General features: G+C 38.5%; 1 protein-coding gene across 1 annotated transcript; it reads right to left on the bottom strand.

Annotated features, from left to right (window-relative positions):
* Positions 1–1,980: 1,980 nt before the first annotated feature.
* Positions 1,981–12,160, bottom strand: LOC133550899 (gap junction beta-1 protein-like). Its single transcript, XM_061897028.1, has 2 exons — positions 12,032–12,160; positions 1,981–6,828 (listed from the first exon to the last, which is right to left on the bottom strand). The coding sequence occupies exon 2, from the start codon at positions 6,812–6,814 to the stop codon at positions 6,089–6,091; it is 726 nt and encodes a 241-aa protein (XP_061753012.1). The 5' UTR covers positions 6,815–6,828; positions 12,032–12,160; the 3' UTR covers positions 1,981–6,088.
* Between the last annotated feature and the right edge of the window lie 4,235 nt (positions 12,161–16,395).

The raw sequence follows: 16,395 nt of genomic DNA on the forward strand, positions 1-16,395 counted from the left end.
ACTGCAGAAGATCTTAAAAGGTCCTCATTTGGCAGCTGAAGGCTCCTGCTGGGATGCGGTTTGAGTCCAGCACGTCTGTGTGCTCTAAATATAAATCACAGACAAAGGTGTGGCTTGGTTGTCACCCGGAGGGCACTGATCTGGGATTTAGTGCAAAGTTACGCTTAACTTTGTGGCGGCGCATCAATAAACAAGCTTTAAAACTAAATATTCACCCATGTGGCCTACACTGTGTGCTCACTTGGTTCAAGCTTTTACAAACCCCGTTTCCATATGAATTGGGAAATTGTGTTAGATGTAAATATTAACGGAATACAATGATTTGCAAATCCTTTTCAACCCATATTCAGTTGAATATGCTACAAAGACAACATATTTGATGTTCAAACTGATCAACTTTTTTTTTTTTGCAAATAATCATTACCTTTAGAATTTGATGCCAGCAACACATGACAAAGAAGTTGGGAAAGGTTGCAATAAATACTGATAAAGTTGAGAAATGCTCATCAAACACTTATTTGGAACATTCCACAGGTGTGCAGGCTAATTGGGAACAGGTGGGTGCCATGAGTGGGTATAAAAGCACCATCCATGAAATGCTAAGTAATTCACAAACAAGGATGGGGCGAGGGTCACCACTTTGTAAGCAAATTGTCGAACAGTTTTAGAACAACATTTCTCAACGAGCTATTGCAAGGAATTTAGGGATTCGTAAAATCATCGAAAGGTTCAGAAAATCTGGAGAAATCACTGCACGTAAGCGATGATATTACGGACCTTTGATCCTTCAGGCGGTACTGCATCAAAAACCAACATTATTTTGTAAAGGATATCACCACATGGGCTCAGAAACACTTCATAAAACCACTCTCAGTAACTACAGTCGGTCGCTACATCTGTAAGTGCAATTAAAAACTCTACTATGCAAAGCAAAAGCCATTTATCAATAACACCCAGGAACGCCGCTGGCTTCGCTGGGCCCGAGCTCATCTAAGATGAACTGATGCAAAGTGGAAAAGTGTTCTGTGGTCTGACGAGTCCACGTTTCAAATTATATTTGTAAACTGTGGACGTGGAGTCCTCTGGAAAAAAGAGGAAAATAACCATTCGGATTGTTATAGGCGCAAAGTTCAAAAGCCAGCATCTGTGATGGTATGGGGGTGTATTAGTTCCCAAGACATGGGTAACTTACCCATCTGTGAAGGCACCATTAATGCTGAAAGGTACATACAGGTTTTGGAGCAACATATGTTGTCATCCAAGCAACGTTATCATGGACGCCCCTGCATATTTCAGCAAAACAATGCCAAGCCACGTGTTACAACAGCGTGGCTTCGTAGTAAAAGAGTGTGGGTACTTTCCTGGCCCGCCTGCAGTCCAGACATGTCTCCCATCGAAAATGTGTGGTGCAATATGAAGCGTAAAATACAACAACAAGACCCCTGACTGTTGAACAACTTAAGCTGTACATCAAGCAAGAATGGGAAAGAATTCCACTTTCAAAGCTCAACCATTAGTTTCCTCAGTTCCCAAACGTTAATTGAGTGTTGTTAAAAGAAAAGGTGATGTAACACAGTGGTGAACATGCCTTTTCCAAACTACTTTGGCACGTGTTGCAGCCATGAAATTCTAAGTTAATTATTATTTGCAAAAAAATAAATAAAGTTTATGAGTTTGAACATCAAGTATCTTGTCATTGTAGTGCATTCAATTGAATATGGGTTGAAAAGGATTTGTAAATCATCGTATTCCGTTTATATTTACATCTAACACAAGTTTGCAACTCATATGGAAACGGGGTTTGTATTATTTGCATTCGCCAAATGAAGCTTCATGACTAATTAGCCATTTGCAGACTAAAAATATTGTTGAGCATTTGATATTGAATGAATGTAGTGACGCTCTGTGGTGGAAATGTGATGAGGATGTTTATAATGCAGACAACAACCATGGAAGTGTAAATTTCCATTCATCACAAATAGTATGTCAGTGGTTCTCAGAACTTTTTTCACCGAGTACTGTTACGGTGCAGGAGAAGAAGACGGCACAGGCCACAGGAACATGGTTTTAGCTCTATTTATTAATATGTATGATATTATGGAGTGCTGTGATGAGGTGGCGACTTGTCCAGGGTGTACACCGCCTTCCGCCCGGATGCAGCTCAGATAGGCTCTAGCGACCATACCTTTTTAGGTAAAGAATAACATTTCAATATTTTAACAAGAATCCAAATAATACCCTGGTCTGAACATTAAATTTAAAAACTGCATCATGCCCATGTTAAAAAAATTGAATGTACAAATTACTTTATTATAATCCCCTTTCACCCTTTAAAATTAGAATTGCTGATAGAGAGATATAATCTCAAAATAATACCACATCACGGAACAAACGTTACACACAGCCTTAGGTGACTGTGAAATCTCATTTTTATGATAACTAACCAAAACCCAACATGATGTAGTTTTTTGTTTTTTTTTGCTGTCAATACTCTGCGTGTTAATGTGTTCCATAAAAAGAGACGTGCCCCTGCAGGTCCAGCTGTCGGCGGGGTCAACCTGACCCCCCCTAGGTGGTGAGGCTAATGATATCCCAAAACTGCTCTACTGCTTGCAGAAGGGGAACTTCATCAGTCAGAGAGGCAAACTCACAGGTGCCGTCTGTCCTGGGCTAAAGGGAGCACCAAATATCCAATGAAGTAAACAATGGTTTACTTTTCATCAGACTAACAGTTTTACAACATCTGGTCAGTGGTAAAAGTAATTTATTAATATATGATTTAAAGATCTAGTGCTTCATTAATACCTCAAAGGAGGGTTCTAACCACCATCCATCTGAATGGAGCACCGTGTTACATATAGTAAAGGAATGTATTGTACATTTAATATTAGTGTCTACCCTACTGGATACAAGTTGAATACATTTATTATACTTCTGGCACATGTGGTGTAAACATATTGGATAACAAAATATATATTATTCCTATATCCCGACTGTATTCAATTATGTTTTGCAATCCTTCAATTGACTGATCAGGCTATATTTTTAACAGATAAAACTTTAATTACGTCACTTGGGTTTTTTTTGCTTATGTGATGAATATTCCATTTGATCAAATATAAGGTATTTTGGCACCATTGAGAGTACAGCAAATAAAATGTATAAATGCGTGATACAATTGTAAAAATTGTAATAAACATGTTGTCAAATTATTACTTTTTTATTTGCGTCAATTAATATTTTTTTATTATAATTACGAAAGTATAATTTTGTATACAGATTTTACACGGAAACTTATGGAAGCCTGTTGCTGTGACTGAACAAAACATATTCCCATTGTAAGTCATAATTATGAGATAAACGGGTCATATTTCCCATCAGGCACAATACGTTAAAACAATGTTGAGAATTTGTTGAATTAGGTTCTGATGTTGAGCAACTCTACCATAATGTTGACGCATTGAAATTTGGTCATTTTCCAACCAACATAGATCAAACGTTGGACATCAATGTTGTCTCAATTTACAAACACAACTTTTTCAACATTTTTTCAGAGTCGGTTTTGAAGGACATATACGTACAAAACCCAAAACCAGTGAAGTTGGCAAATTGTGTAAATCATAAATAAAAACAAAATGCAATGATTTGCAAATCCTTTTCAACCTATTTTCTATTGAACACACTGCAAAGACAAGATACTAAATGTTCGAACTGGAAAACTTTTTTATATTTTGTAAATATTAGCTCATTTGGAATTTGATGCCTGCAAAATGTTTCAAAAAAGCTGTCACAAGTGGCAAAAAAGACTGAGAAAGTTGAGGAATGCTCATCAAACACTTATTTGGAACATCCACAGGTGAACAGGCTAATTGGGAACAGGTGGGTGGCATGATTGGGTATAAAAGCAGCTTCAATGAAATGGTCAGTCATTCAAAAAACAAGGATGGGTTGAGGTTCACTACTTTGTGAACAAATGTGTGAGCAAATTGTCAAACGGTCTAAGAACCAAATTTCTCAACTAAGTATTACAAGGCATTTAGGTATTTTACCATCTATGGTCCGTAATATCATCAAAAGGTTTAGAGAACTTGGAGAAATCACTGCACGTAAGCGATGATATTACGGACCTTCGATCCTTCAGGCGGTACTGCATTAAAAAGCGACATCAGCGTGTAAAGGATATCACCACATGGGCTCAGGAACACTTCACAAAACACTAGTCAGTAAGTTCAGTTTGTTGCTATGTCTGTAAGTGCAAGTTAAAACTCTAAAATGCAAAGCGAAAGGCATTTATCAACAACACCCAGAAACGCTGCCAACTTCACTGGTTTTGGGCTTTGTATGATCAATGTTGTATCAAAATGTTTTGCCTGCTGGCTTATCAGATAAAAAGTCAAAATTTTTAGATAAAGAGTTAATATAATGAGATAAACTAATAATTATGTGATTAAAAATTTTAATATTATAACTCTGTTATTATAAATATGATTTTTTAAATATTATAATTATGTTTTATCTTGTAATTTAATTTTGTTTATTTCATAATTACGATATTTTTTCCCAATAATTTTGACATTTCATCCTGTAATTATGACTTTTAATGTCATAATTATCAATCACTGAATCAAAGTTTATTTATTTAGCCCTTTAACACAGGTGCCTCAAAGGGCTGCACAAACCACAAACATCTCCTGATCTGAACCCACAGCTGATCTGAACCCAAGGAAAAACTCAAAAAGCCCAAAATGGGAAAAAGAAGAAACCTTGGGAAGGTATCGCAGGTGACCGGCTGCAATGGATGTCAAGTGGGTACAGTTACTGAATTGTTCATGATATTGTGTGAGTCCAGTTTCTTTTGGGGCTAGTAGAAGGTCACAGGAGGTCTTCTTTCATGTCATCGACGAGGGGTCCACCCCGGGTTACGACTTAAACCAGCCTACGCCCCCTCCAGACTGATACGTCTTCAGGTATTATCAGTGGCCACCTGGTAACCTCTCCATGCAGTCCAGGGGGGCAAAAAAGAGAAGCGGCAGGTCAACTGGTCTAAAACAGAGTATATATAAAAGCTAGTTTTAAGGTGGGACTTAAATACTTCCACTGAGCATTTACAACTTTTTATTGGCAACACTAAAAAAAAATATTCCTAGTGTGTGAATGTGTGCGTGAATGTTGTCTGTCTATCTGTGTTGGCCCTGTGATGAGGTGGCGACTTGTCCAGGGTTTGCCCCGCCTTCCGCCCAATTGTGGTTGAGATAGGCTCTAGCGCCCCACGCGATACCGAAGGGAATAAGCGGTAGAATATGGATGGATGCATGGCATTTTTGACTTTTCAATCACATTATGACGACTTTATCTCCTAATGTCGATTTTTTATCCCATAATTTCGACTTTCTTGTCTCAGAATTTTACATTTTATCTCAGAATTTCATCTTTGTGTCTGATATTTACAAAGTTAAAGTAAGAATGATTGCCACACACACGAGGTGTGGTGAAATTATTCTCTGCATTTGACCCATCACCCTAGATCACCCCCTGGGAGGTTAGGGGAGCAGTGAGCACCAGCGGTGGCTGTGCCCGGGAATAATTTTCGGAGATCAAACCCCCAATTCCTACCCTTGATGCTGAGTGCCAAGCAGGGAAGTAATGGTCCCATTTTTATAATCTTTGGTATGACTCGGCCGGGGTTTGAACTCCCAACCTACCGATCCCAGGGCGGACACTCCAACCACTAGATGACTTTCTATTTCATAATCATGACTATTTATCCTATAGTTTGGACTTTATTGTCTTGTATTTTCAACTTTTTATTTCGTAATTTCAATTTGCTTATCTCGTAATTTCGACTTTTTACCTTATAATCATGAGTTACGATACGGGTATTGTTTTTTTTTAGTGGTGTAAACAGGCTTGCATAGAAAGGAGTCATTATAATGTGTAAGTGTGCCTAATATTGCGACCATTGAGTGTGTTAGTAAGCATACTTCAACATGTATAGTACATATGGTCTTGCACGTTCATATAATAGTGTACTGTAAATCAAAACTTGTAGTAGGTGAGTGTGGTCCACATGTGACAGTTTCAGTTGGCCTTATTTCCCCAGTATGAGTTTATGTTGCAGCCAAGCACCCATATTCATGTCTCCAGCTTTGTTCCACTGCTTGCTGCAAGCCTTTCCTAGCAGGAAGACGACTTCTGCGATGTTGAGCAGGATACAAACACCCGACACAGCCAGCATGAACACGGTGAAGACGGTTTTCTCTGTCGGCCTGGAAACAAAGCAGTCCACTGTATTTGGACAGGGGTAGGAGTCACATTTGACCAGGCGGATCATCTTGTAGCCGGGGTATATCATGTAGAAGATGTACATGAAGGTCACCTCAAATGTGACCCTGAACAGCAGGCTGATGACATACGTCCACCAGAGGGCCCCGGTGATTCTCAACTTCTGAGTCTTAATCTGCTCCAGGTCTTTGGGGTTGCTCTTCCCTGACAGCGTGTAGAGCCTCTTGTCCACATGGCGCCGATGGGCCACGTGCATGGCGACCAGAAGGGCGGGCGTGGAGACCAAGATGAGCTGCAGGGCCCACAGGCGGATGTGGGAGATGGGGAAGAAGTGGTCGTAGCAGACGCTGTTGCAGCCCGGCTGCTGGGTGTTGCAGGTGAAGCCCGACTTTTCGTCCCCCCACACACTCTCTGCTGCCACCACCAGCACCAGGATTCGGAAAATGAAAAGCACTGAGAGCCAAATGCGGCCGATCCCTGTGGCGTGTCTGTTGACGCCGCTGATGACAGCATAAAATGAGGCCCAGTTCATTTTTTGTTCCGGGTCTGAAAGACAGAAAAAACAGTTTCAGCCCTTCTCTTGGATCAAGTAGTCCATTTTTTCTTCTGGGATTTATGTTATGCATGAAGTTTCATGGAACATTTGCTTGTATTTTCTTTATTAGAAATGACGGTAACAGTTTATTATGGAGAACATATTCACCGTTAATTAGTTGCTTTTTAACATGCAAATTAGTAAAAAAATGCCTCTTAATTAGTCATTATTAAGTACTTATTAATGCCTTATTCTGCATGGCTTTATTATAAAAACAGTAAGTCGGTAACACTTTAGTATGGGGAACATATTCACCATTGCTAACCCCAACCCCAACCCCAGCTCTAACCTTAACCATAACCCTCTAACCCTAACTCAAACCCTCTAACCCAAACCCCAACCCTAACCCTAACCAAATAACACTAAATTAAGTCTTTGATACTTAGAATATGTTCCCTTAGTGTCCAAATAACTCTACATTAAGCCTTTATTACTTAGAATATGTTCCCCACACTAAAGTTTTACCAAAATGACAATCCTTCATTGTGGCGTTATAAAGTTGAAACATAACATGACATTAATCAACAACAGATAGAATACAGTACATCCGGAAGGTATTCATAGCGCTTCACTTTTTCCACATTTAGTTACGTTACAGCCTTATTCCAAAATGGAATACGTTTTTTTTTGTTCCTCAAAATTCTACACAAAATACCCCAAAATTACAATTTGAAAATGCTTTTTTATAGCTTTTTGAAATTTAATAATACTAAAAAAAAATCACATGTAAATAAGAATTCACAGCATTTGCTCGGTCGTTTGTTGATGCACCTTTGGAAGCAATTACAGCCTCAAAATCTTTTCGATACAATGCCACAACCTTGGCACACCTATTTTAAGGCAGTTTGCCCATTTTTCTTTGCAGCACCTCTCTAACTCCATCAGGTTGGATGGGAAGTGTCAGTGTGCAGCTATTGTCAAGTCTTCCAGAAATGTTCGATCACATTCAAATCTGTTCTCTGGCTGGGCCACTCAAGACATTTACAGAGTTGACCTGATGCCCATTCAACCATCCTTTTTTTTACCGCTTATTCCCTCTGCTATTCCTTTGATATCTTGGCTGTGGGCTTAGGTCGTTATCGTGCTGAAAGATGAACTGTCACCCAAGTATGAGTTCAAGAGCGCTGTGGAGCAGGATTCCATCCAGGGAAAGTCAAGCACAAATACAAAATAGACAGAGTAGACATTGAAAGGGTGAAAGAAAACACATTTTGGGTTTAATAATAGAACTTGATATTCCATGTTAAAAAAAATATATACAGCTTAAAGTAGCAAGAAATATATCAATAATGAATAAAGCAAAATATGTTCTGGAACAAAAAATCATATTCTCTACTGCTCACTAGTGTTACCATATCTTAATTATTGTGCAGAAATATTGGAAAAACCCAACAAATGTGCGCGTCATTCACTAAATAGAATAAACATACGTTAGAACAATACATACTATTGGATGTAGAGAACATACAAACCCTTTATTTATTGAATCAAACATATTGAACTCATCGACTTGGTGCATTTGCAAGGAGCTAAAATTATGTACAAAGCAAACTATAACCTGCTATGCAGGAATGTACAACAATTCTTCTCAAGAAAAAATTACAAATATAACCTAAGAGGAAAATCTAATTTAAAACATATGTATGCACGTACAACACCTACAACCTTTAGCATATCCGTATGTGGAATTAAGGTATGGAATAGATTAAGGAAAGAAATTAAACAAAGCACCAATATGATTAAGTTTGAAAAAACTGTTCAAACTACAAGTGTTCACAAAGTATAAATAACAATTATGATGAACATTATGAACCCTATGTGAACAATAATTTACGTAACTATTTATACATGACAACTTTTATTTTTGTATAAATGTTATATGTCTAATATTTATTTATGTATTCAATATTTGTTTACTTACTTATTGTGTTTTCATCTATTTACTCAGTTATTTATTCACTGTTTTGTTACAAATAGAGAACAAACAAATGCAATAAAACTGCTATGAAACGAAAAGGGTTAGTGTTAAATAAGCTCTGCATCTTCCTACTCCTTTTCGGACATGCTGCAATGAAATAACTGGAAATATATGATGTATTATAATTGTATTGCATGCATGTTCAAAATACTGAAGTATGACTGACCGACTGACTTATGTCTCTGTACATTGCTGCATCCGTCTTTCCCTCTATCTTGACTAGTCTCCCAGTTCACTTTGGGGTTTCCTCCAAACTTGATGCCTGGCATTCACGCCAAAGAGTTCAATCTTTGTCCCATCAGACCTGATAATTTTGTTTCTCATGGTGTGAAAGTCTTTCAGGTGCATTTTGGCAAACCTTTACAGAGGAATGGCTTCTATCTGTCCACTATACCTTAGAGGCCTGACTGGTGGATTGCTGCAGAGATAGTTGTCCTTCTGGAAGGTTTTCCTCTCTCCACAAAAGAATGCTGTAAGTCGGAAAGAGTGACCATCGGGTTCTTGGTCACCTCCCTAACTAGGGCCTTTCTCCCCCAGTTTAGATGGCCGGCCAGCTCTAGGAAGAATCCTCTTGGTTCCAAACGTTTTCCGTTTACAGATGTTGGAGACCACTGTGCTCATTGGGACCTTCAAGGTAGCAGACATTTTTCTGTACCCTCTTCCAGATTTGTGCATCAAGTAAATCCTGTCTATTAAGGTCTACAGACAATTATTTTGACTTAATTCTCAGTTGTTGCTCTGCGATGCATTGTCAAGTATTGGACATTAAATATAGACAGGTATTTTAAAATAATTCCCAACCAACTAAAATTACCACAGGTGGACGCCAATAGGGCTGTAGGAACATCTCAATGAATGAAACAGGATGCACCTATTATGTGTAGAACTTTGGGGACAAAAATGTACTTATTCATTTTGGAATAAGGCTGTAACATAACAAAATGTGGAAAAAGTGAAGCACTGTGAATACTTTCCGGACGCACAGTGACATCTCATAAAGCACCATGACATAACAGAAAGTACAAACTCCATTTCTATATGAGTTGGGAAATTGTGTTCGATGTAAATATAAACGGAATACAATGATTTGCAAAATCCTTTTCAACCCATATTCAATTGAATGCACAACAAAGACAAGATATTTAATGTTTAAACTCATAAACAGTCTGGATGGTTCGCTTCCCCTTTGGTCCGGATGACACAATGTCGAATATTTCCAAAAACAATTTGAAATGTGGACTCGTCAGACCACAGAACCCTTTTCCACTTTGCATCAGTCCATCTTAGATGATCTTGGACCCAGAGAAGTCAGCGGCGTTTCTGGATGTTGTTGATAAATGGCTTTCGCTTTTCATAGTAGAGCTTTAACTTGCACTTACAGATGTAGCTACCAACTGTACTTAGTGACAGTGGTTTTCTGAAGTGTTCCTCAGCCCATGTGGTGATATCCTTTAGAGATATATGTCGGTTTTTGATACAGTGCCGTCTGAGGGATCGAAGGTCACGGTCATTCAATGTAATTTCTTCAGATTTTCTGTATCTTTTGATTATATTGTGAAACCGTAGATGTTGAAATCCCCAAATTTCTTGCAATTTTACTTTGAGAAACGTTGTTCTTAAACTGTCTGACTATTTGCTCATGCAGTTGTGGACAAAGGGGTGTACCTTGCCCCATTCTTTCTTGTGAAAGACCAAGCATTTTTTTGGAAGCTGTTTTATATCCAATCATGTGTTCCCAATTAGCCTGCACACCTGTGGGATGTTCCAAATAAGTGTTTGATGAGCATTTCTCAACTTTATCAGTATTTATTGCCACCTTTCCCAACTTCTTTGTCACATGTTGCTGGCATCAAATTCTAAAGTTAATGATTATTTGCAAAAAATTTTTTTTTTATCAGTTTGAACATCAAATATGTTGTCTTTGTAGCATATTCAACTGAATATGGGTTGAACATTATTTGCATCTAACACAATTTCCCAACTCATATGGAAACGGGTTTTGTAACATGACATGACATAACATGACATGACATAACATAACATAACATAACATAACATAACATAACATAACATAACATAACATAACATAACATAACATAACCATCAATCCATCCATTTTCTACCGTTTGTCCCTCTTGGGGTCACTCGGGGGTTTAAATTTATCTCAGTGACATTTAGGTACACCCTAAAAAAGTCATAACGAGTGTTTGGGAAAAAACTTACAGGTATAGTTACTACTTTCTTTACAAATAAACTATTTATTCATTAATGGAATTGCAACCTAAATGTTAGTGATTCCCAAGTTTATAAAGTAAACTAAGTAATTATTTCATTACTTTTTTGAGACCGCGCCACTTTTCACTGCAAGCAATCACAATGGCGTTGTAATGTTTGAAACAGTAATTCATTAGATTATTCGTTTCAAGAGCACAGTAACGCCTTGAGTACAGTTGCTTTGTAACGCCATTTTTTCCAACATGACTACAACATAACGTAACGTTACTTAACATACTGTAAAACAAAACAAATCAACCCAGATTAACATTATATTACACAAATTAGTATACCATAAAACGAACATACATTAACTGTATGATGACAAACATTAGTACTGCTATAATATAGCATGTTTTCATAGATTAACGTACTGTAACACAACACAAATAAACATAACATAATTCAAATTAACACGAATTAACCAAAAATTCAACAACACAAATTACCAGACCATAACATAAAGTTGATGTTATGCACACAACACATATCCATAGATCATAAGTCAACACATGTATTTTTATAACTTAAAACTAAACCACTGCAGAACCCAAATGAAATGTTAAAATTGTGCATCAATTTTGCACAAAGTATGCATGTGAGAGTTGTTACCGGCTTCAGCAGGCGGCGTAAGAGGCATATGAGGCAGCGAGGAGCACACTATTGGCCCACTATCTTGGCATGGATGACTGCCCAAATGATGGGGGCATTTTTACCCTCTTCTGCATTTGGCAGACCCCTTATGAGAGACCTGGCACCGTGTGTCATGTGACACGTTCCTACCAGTCGCCACAGTGCGGCCTACAAACTGAGCAACTGCATTGCAAAAGTACCTCAGACAGAATAGTGTGCACTGTGCACGCCATTAGCAAACATTCAAACAGCAAGTAGAATGTCCTTACCTTTAGTTGAGGCTTACAAAAAATAGCATCCAGACATATTTTTGGAACTAATGTCTGCCACCAGTAAGCGGCAAGACTTTGCATCGCTAATGGTATCACACGCACACGCACACTTGCCACAGCCCTGCACTGAGCAGTCATATGCTTGCTGCACACACTATTTTGCATACAATAGCTCCATTTAAGCAGGCCAAACAAACAACCTCACAGTTCAGTTCAGATGGTTTAATTTGGGCCCAGGAGGAATCTGTGAGTGGGACTGCTGTCTGCTCTCTTGGCCTTCTGTGCCTTGTTCCTGAGAGGAAGTGGAGGCAGTGCAAAAAATGAATAACACAACAAATGACCCAGAATATCAATATACAATTCACCAGTTTATTATTATGATATGTTTATTATTTGTAGCGAATGGGTTTTTACAATCACATAGCTCCCTGGCTAAATATTTCCGATTGTGTGACAAAATTTTGCAAAGATTTTTTACAAAATGCCATTTCCCAAATCTTAGGTGTTCTTGAATCTGCCCAATAGCTCTTGGAAATGACGCAGAATCACTTGAGCCACATATGCAAACCCCTAGAATGCACGTATGAATGTTGTCTATGTGTCTTTACAAAAGGCCTACTGAAATGAGATTTTCTTTTTTAAACGGGGATAGCAGGTCCATTCTATGTGTCATACTTGATCATTTCGCGATATTGCCATATTTTTGCTGAAAGGATTTAGTAGAGAACATCCACGATAAAGTTCGCAACTTTCGGTGCTAAGAGAAAAGCCCTGCCTCTACCGGAAGTCGCAGACGATGACGTCACATGTTGATGGCTCCTCATATGTTCACATTGATTTTAATGGGAACCTCCAACAAAAAAATCTATTCGGACCGAGAAAACGACAATTTTCCCATTAATTTGAGCGAGGATGAAAGATTCGTGTTTGAGGATATTGATAGCGACGGACTAGAGAAAAAAAACAAAAACGCAATTGCATTGGGACAGATTCAGATGTTTTAGACACACTTACTAGGATAATTCTGGGAAATCCCTTATCTTTCTATTGGGTTGCAAGTGTTTTAGTGAGTTTAACAATACCTGATAGTCGGGAGGGTGGGTCCACGGGTGTCTTGACGCGCAGTGTCTCAGGAAAGTCGACGGCAGCTGTATGGGTGGCACAAGCTCAGCTGATATCCGGTAAGAAGCGACTTTTTACCACAATTTTCTCACCAAAACCTGCTGGTTGACATTCGGTTGGGATCCATGATCGCTGTGATCCATAGTAAAGTTTCACCTCCGTGAATTTTAAACAAGGAATCACCGTGTGTTTGTGTGGCTAAAGGCTAAAGATTCCCAACTCCATCTTTCTACTTTGACTCCTCCAATATTAATTGAACAAATAGCAAAGGATTCAGCAACACAGATCTCCAAAATACTGTGTAATTATGCCGTTAAAGGAGACGACTTTTAGCTGTGTGTGTGCGCAGCGCTCATATTCCCTAACAGTCCGTGACGTCAAGCGTACACGTCATCATTACGCGACGTTTTCAAGAAAAAACTCCTGGCAAATTTAAAATTGCAATTTAGTAAACTAAAAAGGCCGTATTGGCATGTGTTGCAATGTTAATATTTCATCATTGATATATAAACTATCAGACTGTGTGGTGGGTAGTAGTGGGTTTCAGTAGGCCTTTACAAAGATAATAATCATAGAAACAAGGAATTAACAAAAAACATATTATTGTGCTTGTATACAGTGTTCAATTTTCAATTTTGACCTGTTTATAATGATATTCTACTTTTGTTTGGTCTAAAGGAGGACATCTAGAGGTCAGTATGAGCAATTGCAATGCTCTCAAATTAGACTTGGACTTTTTTTTATTGTCAATTCAAATTTGAACTTTACAGTACAGATAAGAATGAAAATTTTTTGCATTAGCTCATTGTAGCGCAGGATAAAAGAGCAATTAGGTGCAGATATAAATAAACTGTACAGATAAATATATTGCACTTTTGCATATGCAGCTACGTTTATGAATGTCTTTATATTAGTGATCTAATGGCTGGATTTCTTAATTTTAGTCATAGATCATCTGTATGACAGGAACACTGCTGTTTTCAAGGACCTAGTGCAAAAATACTATAGTCTAAGAACTTCTAGATGTCAGGCTTTTTTAAGCGTCTCGTAAAACCATACTGGTCAAAGATCATTTATCCATATGACAGAGGCAGAAACACTGATGTTTTCAATGACCTAGTGCAACAATAGTCAAAGATCATCTATATCACAGTAAAGTTCTACTTTTTAAAGGAGGCAGTGTAAAAATACTATAGTCAAAGATTGTCTATATGACAGCAACATAGCTTGTTTCAAGAACACAGTGAAAAAATACCAGTGAAAGATTATCTTTATGACAAGAGCACTACTGTTTTGAAGGATATATTGATACAATTGTAGACACAGATGTCCTATGTGCCAGGAACCTTCTGCTTTTCAAAGGATCTTTGTACCCGGTTGGTAGAGTGGCCATGCCAGCAACCTGAGGGTTCCTAGTTCGATCCCTTGGCTTCGGCCATCCTAGTCACGTCCGTTGTGTCTTTGAGCAAGACATTTCACCCTTGTTCCTGATGGATCGTGTTTAGGGCCTTGCATGGCAGCTCCCGCCATCAGCGTGTGAATGGGTGAATGTGGAAATACTGTCAAAGCGCTTTGAGTACCTTGAAGGTAGAAAAACGCTATAAAAATAACCCATTTACCATTTCATACAACAATACTAGTCAAAGATCCTCTATATGACAGAAATGCTCAGTTTTTTTAAAGGATCTAGTGCATAAAAATACCTTTGTCAAAGATCCTCTGTATAACAATAACACTGCTATTTTAAAGGATTTAGAGCAAAAATACTAGTCAAAGATCATCTTTATGACAGGAACACTGCTGTTTTCAAGGACCTAGTGCAAGAATACTAGTAAAATATAATTTATAGCAGTGGTCCCCAACCGGTAATGGTCCGCACAAGAAATTAGGAAAAAAAATAAAAATAAATAAATATATATATATATATATATATATATATATATATATATACATATATATATATACATATATATATATATATATATATATATATATATATATATATATATATATATATATATATATATATATATATATACATATATATATATTTATTTATTTTTTTAAATTATCAAAACAACATAAAAAACACAATATATACATTATATATCAATATGGATCAATACAGTCTGCAGGGATACAGTCCGTAAGCACACATGATTGTATTTCTTTATGAACCGCCAAACACTGTTGGATCTTCTCCCCTTTCCCACTGATATGATCAACTTCGACGTTGGTTTTTCGACGTCCCAGTCAGCTTATTCACCTGGCCGGATTCCTGCCTTCCTTTCCCGCCTCAAGGCTCCTCTCCCCCGCCACCTGCAGGCTGTGTGTCGGGCCCCACCTCGATTAGCTGCGCCCTTGGACGTGCTGGCCCCCGCCAGGTCCGGTCTTGTGAACGCAAGATCTTTGACAAACAAAACGTTTATCCTGAAGGATTTCTTCACTTCCCGCGGACTTGACTTCCTCTGTGTGACGGAAACATGGCTGAGAGCCGGTGAGTCCGCCCCTCTTAATGAACTTCTACCTCCAGAGTGTTCCTACTTTAATTCTCCGCGGTCGTCCGGTCAAAAAGGAGGAGGATTAGCAGTCATTTTTAAAAATGACTTTAAATGCCCTCAGATCTGCCTGCAACCCTCCTTTTCAAGCTTCGAACTGTGCATGTCTGAGCTGGAGGGGGCGTGGACTCCAGCTCCAGCTGAATTTCGGGAGATTTTCCGGGAGAAAATTTCTTCCGGGAGGTTTTCGGGAAACGCGCTGAATTTCGGGAGTCTCCCGGAAAATCCGGGAGTGTTGGCAAGTATGACGTAGGGTGTGTATGCATGTGAACTATGTGCTGGAATTAACATATGAAGATACCGAAAGGAATGTTGTCATGTGTGTTGAATGGTGGCGTCCAAATCCAGAGGGAGAAGCCAAAGAAGTCCGGTGTCCAGACGTGGTTGTGGTGCAGGAGAGAGCGTCCAAAGTCCAGGCAATGTGTTGGGGAATCAGGAGGGCAATTAGGGTTCCGGGGAATATGGCAGCGGAAATGGAGGCAGGGATGCAAGCAAAAGCAACGTTCCGACGACGAGGAGTCAGCGGCGAGGCTCTTTATCCTGTCGTCCGTAATCACTGCCAGGTGTCTTGAATGATGATTGTCTCCGATTGTGGGAGCGGTTTGAACTTAATTCTAAACATTTCGTTACAAAAGAAGAAATCTTTAACATCAAAATTTATGAAACATGTCCACAAGAAAT

This window comes from Nerophis ophidion, linkage group LG04 (genome assembly GCF_033978795.1).
Source record: "Nerophis ophidion isolate RoL-2023_Sa linkage group LG04, RoL_Noph_v1.0, whole genome shotgun sequence".
NCBI lineage: Eukaryota > Metazoa > Chordata > Actinopteri > Syngnathiformes > Syngnathidae > Nerophis > Nerophis ophidion.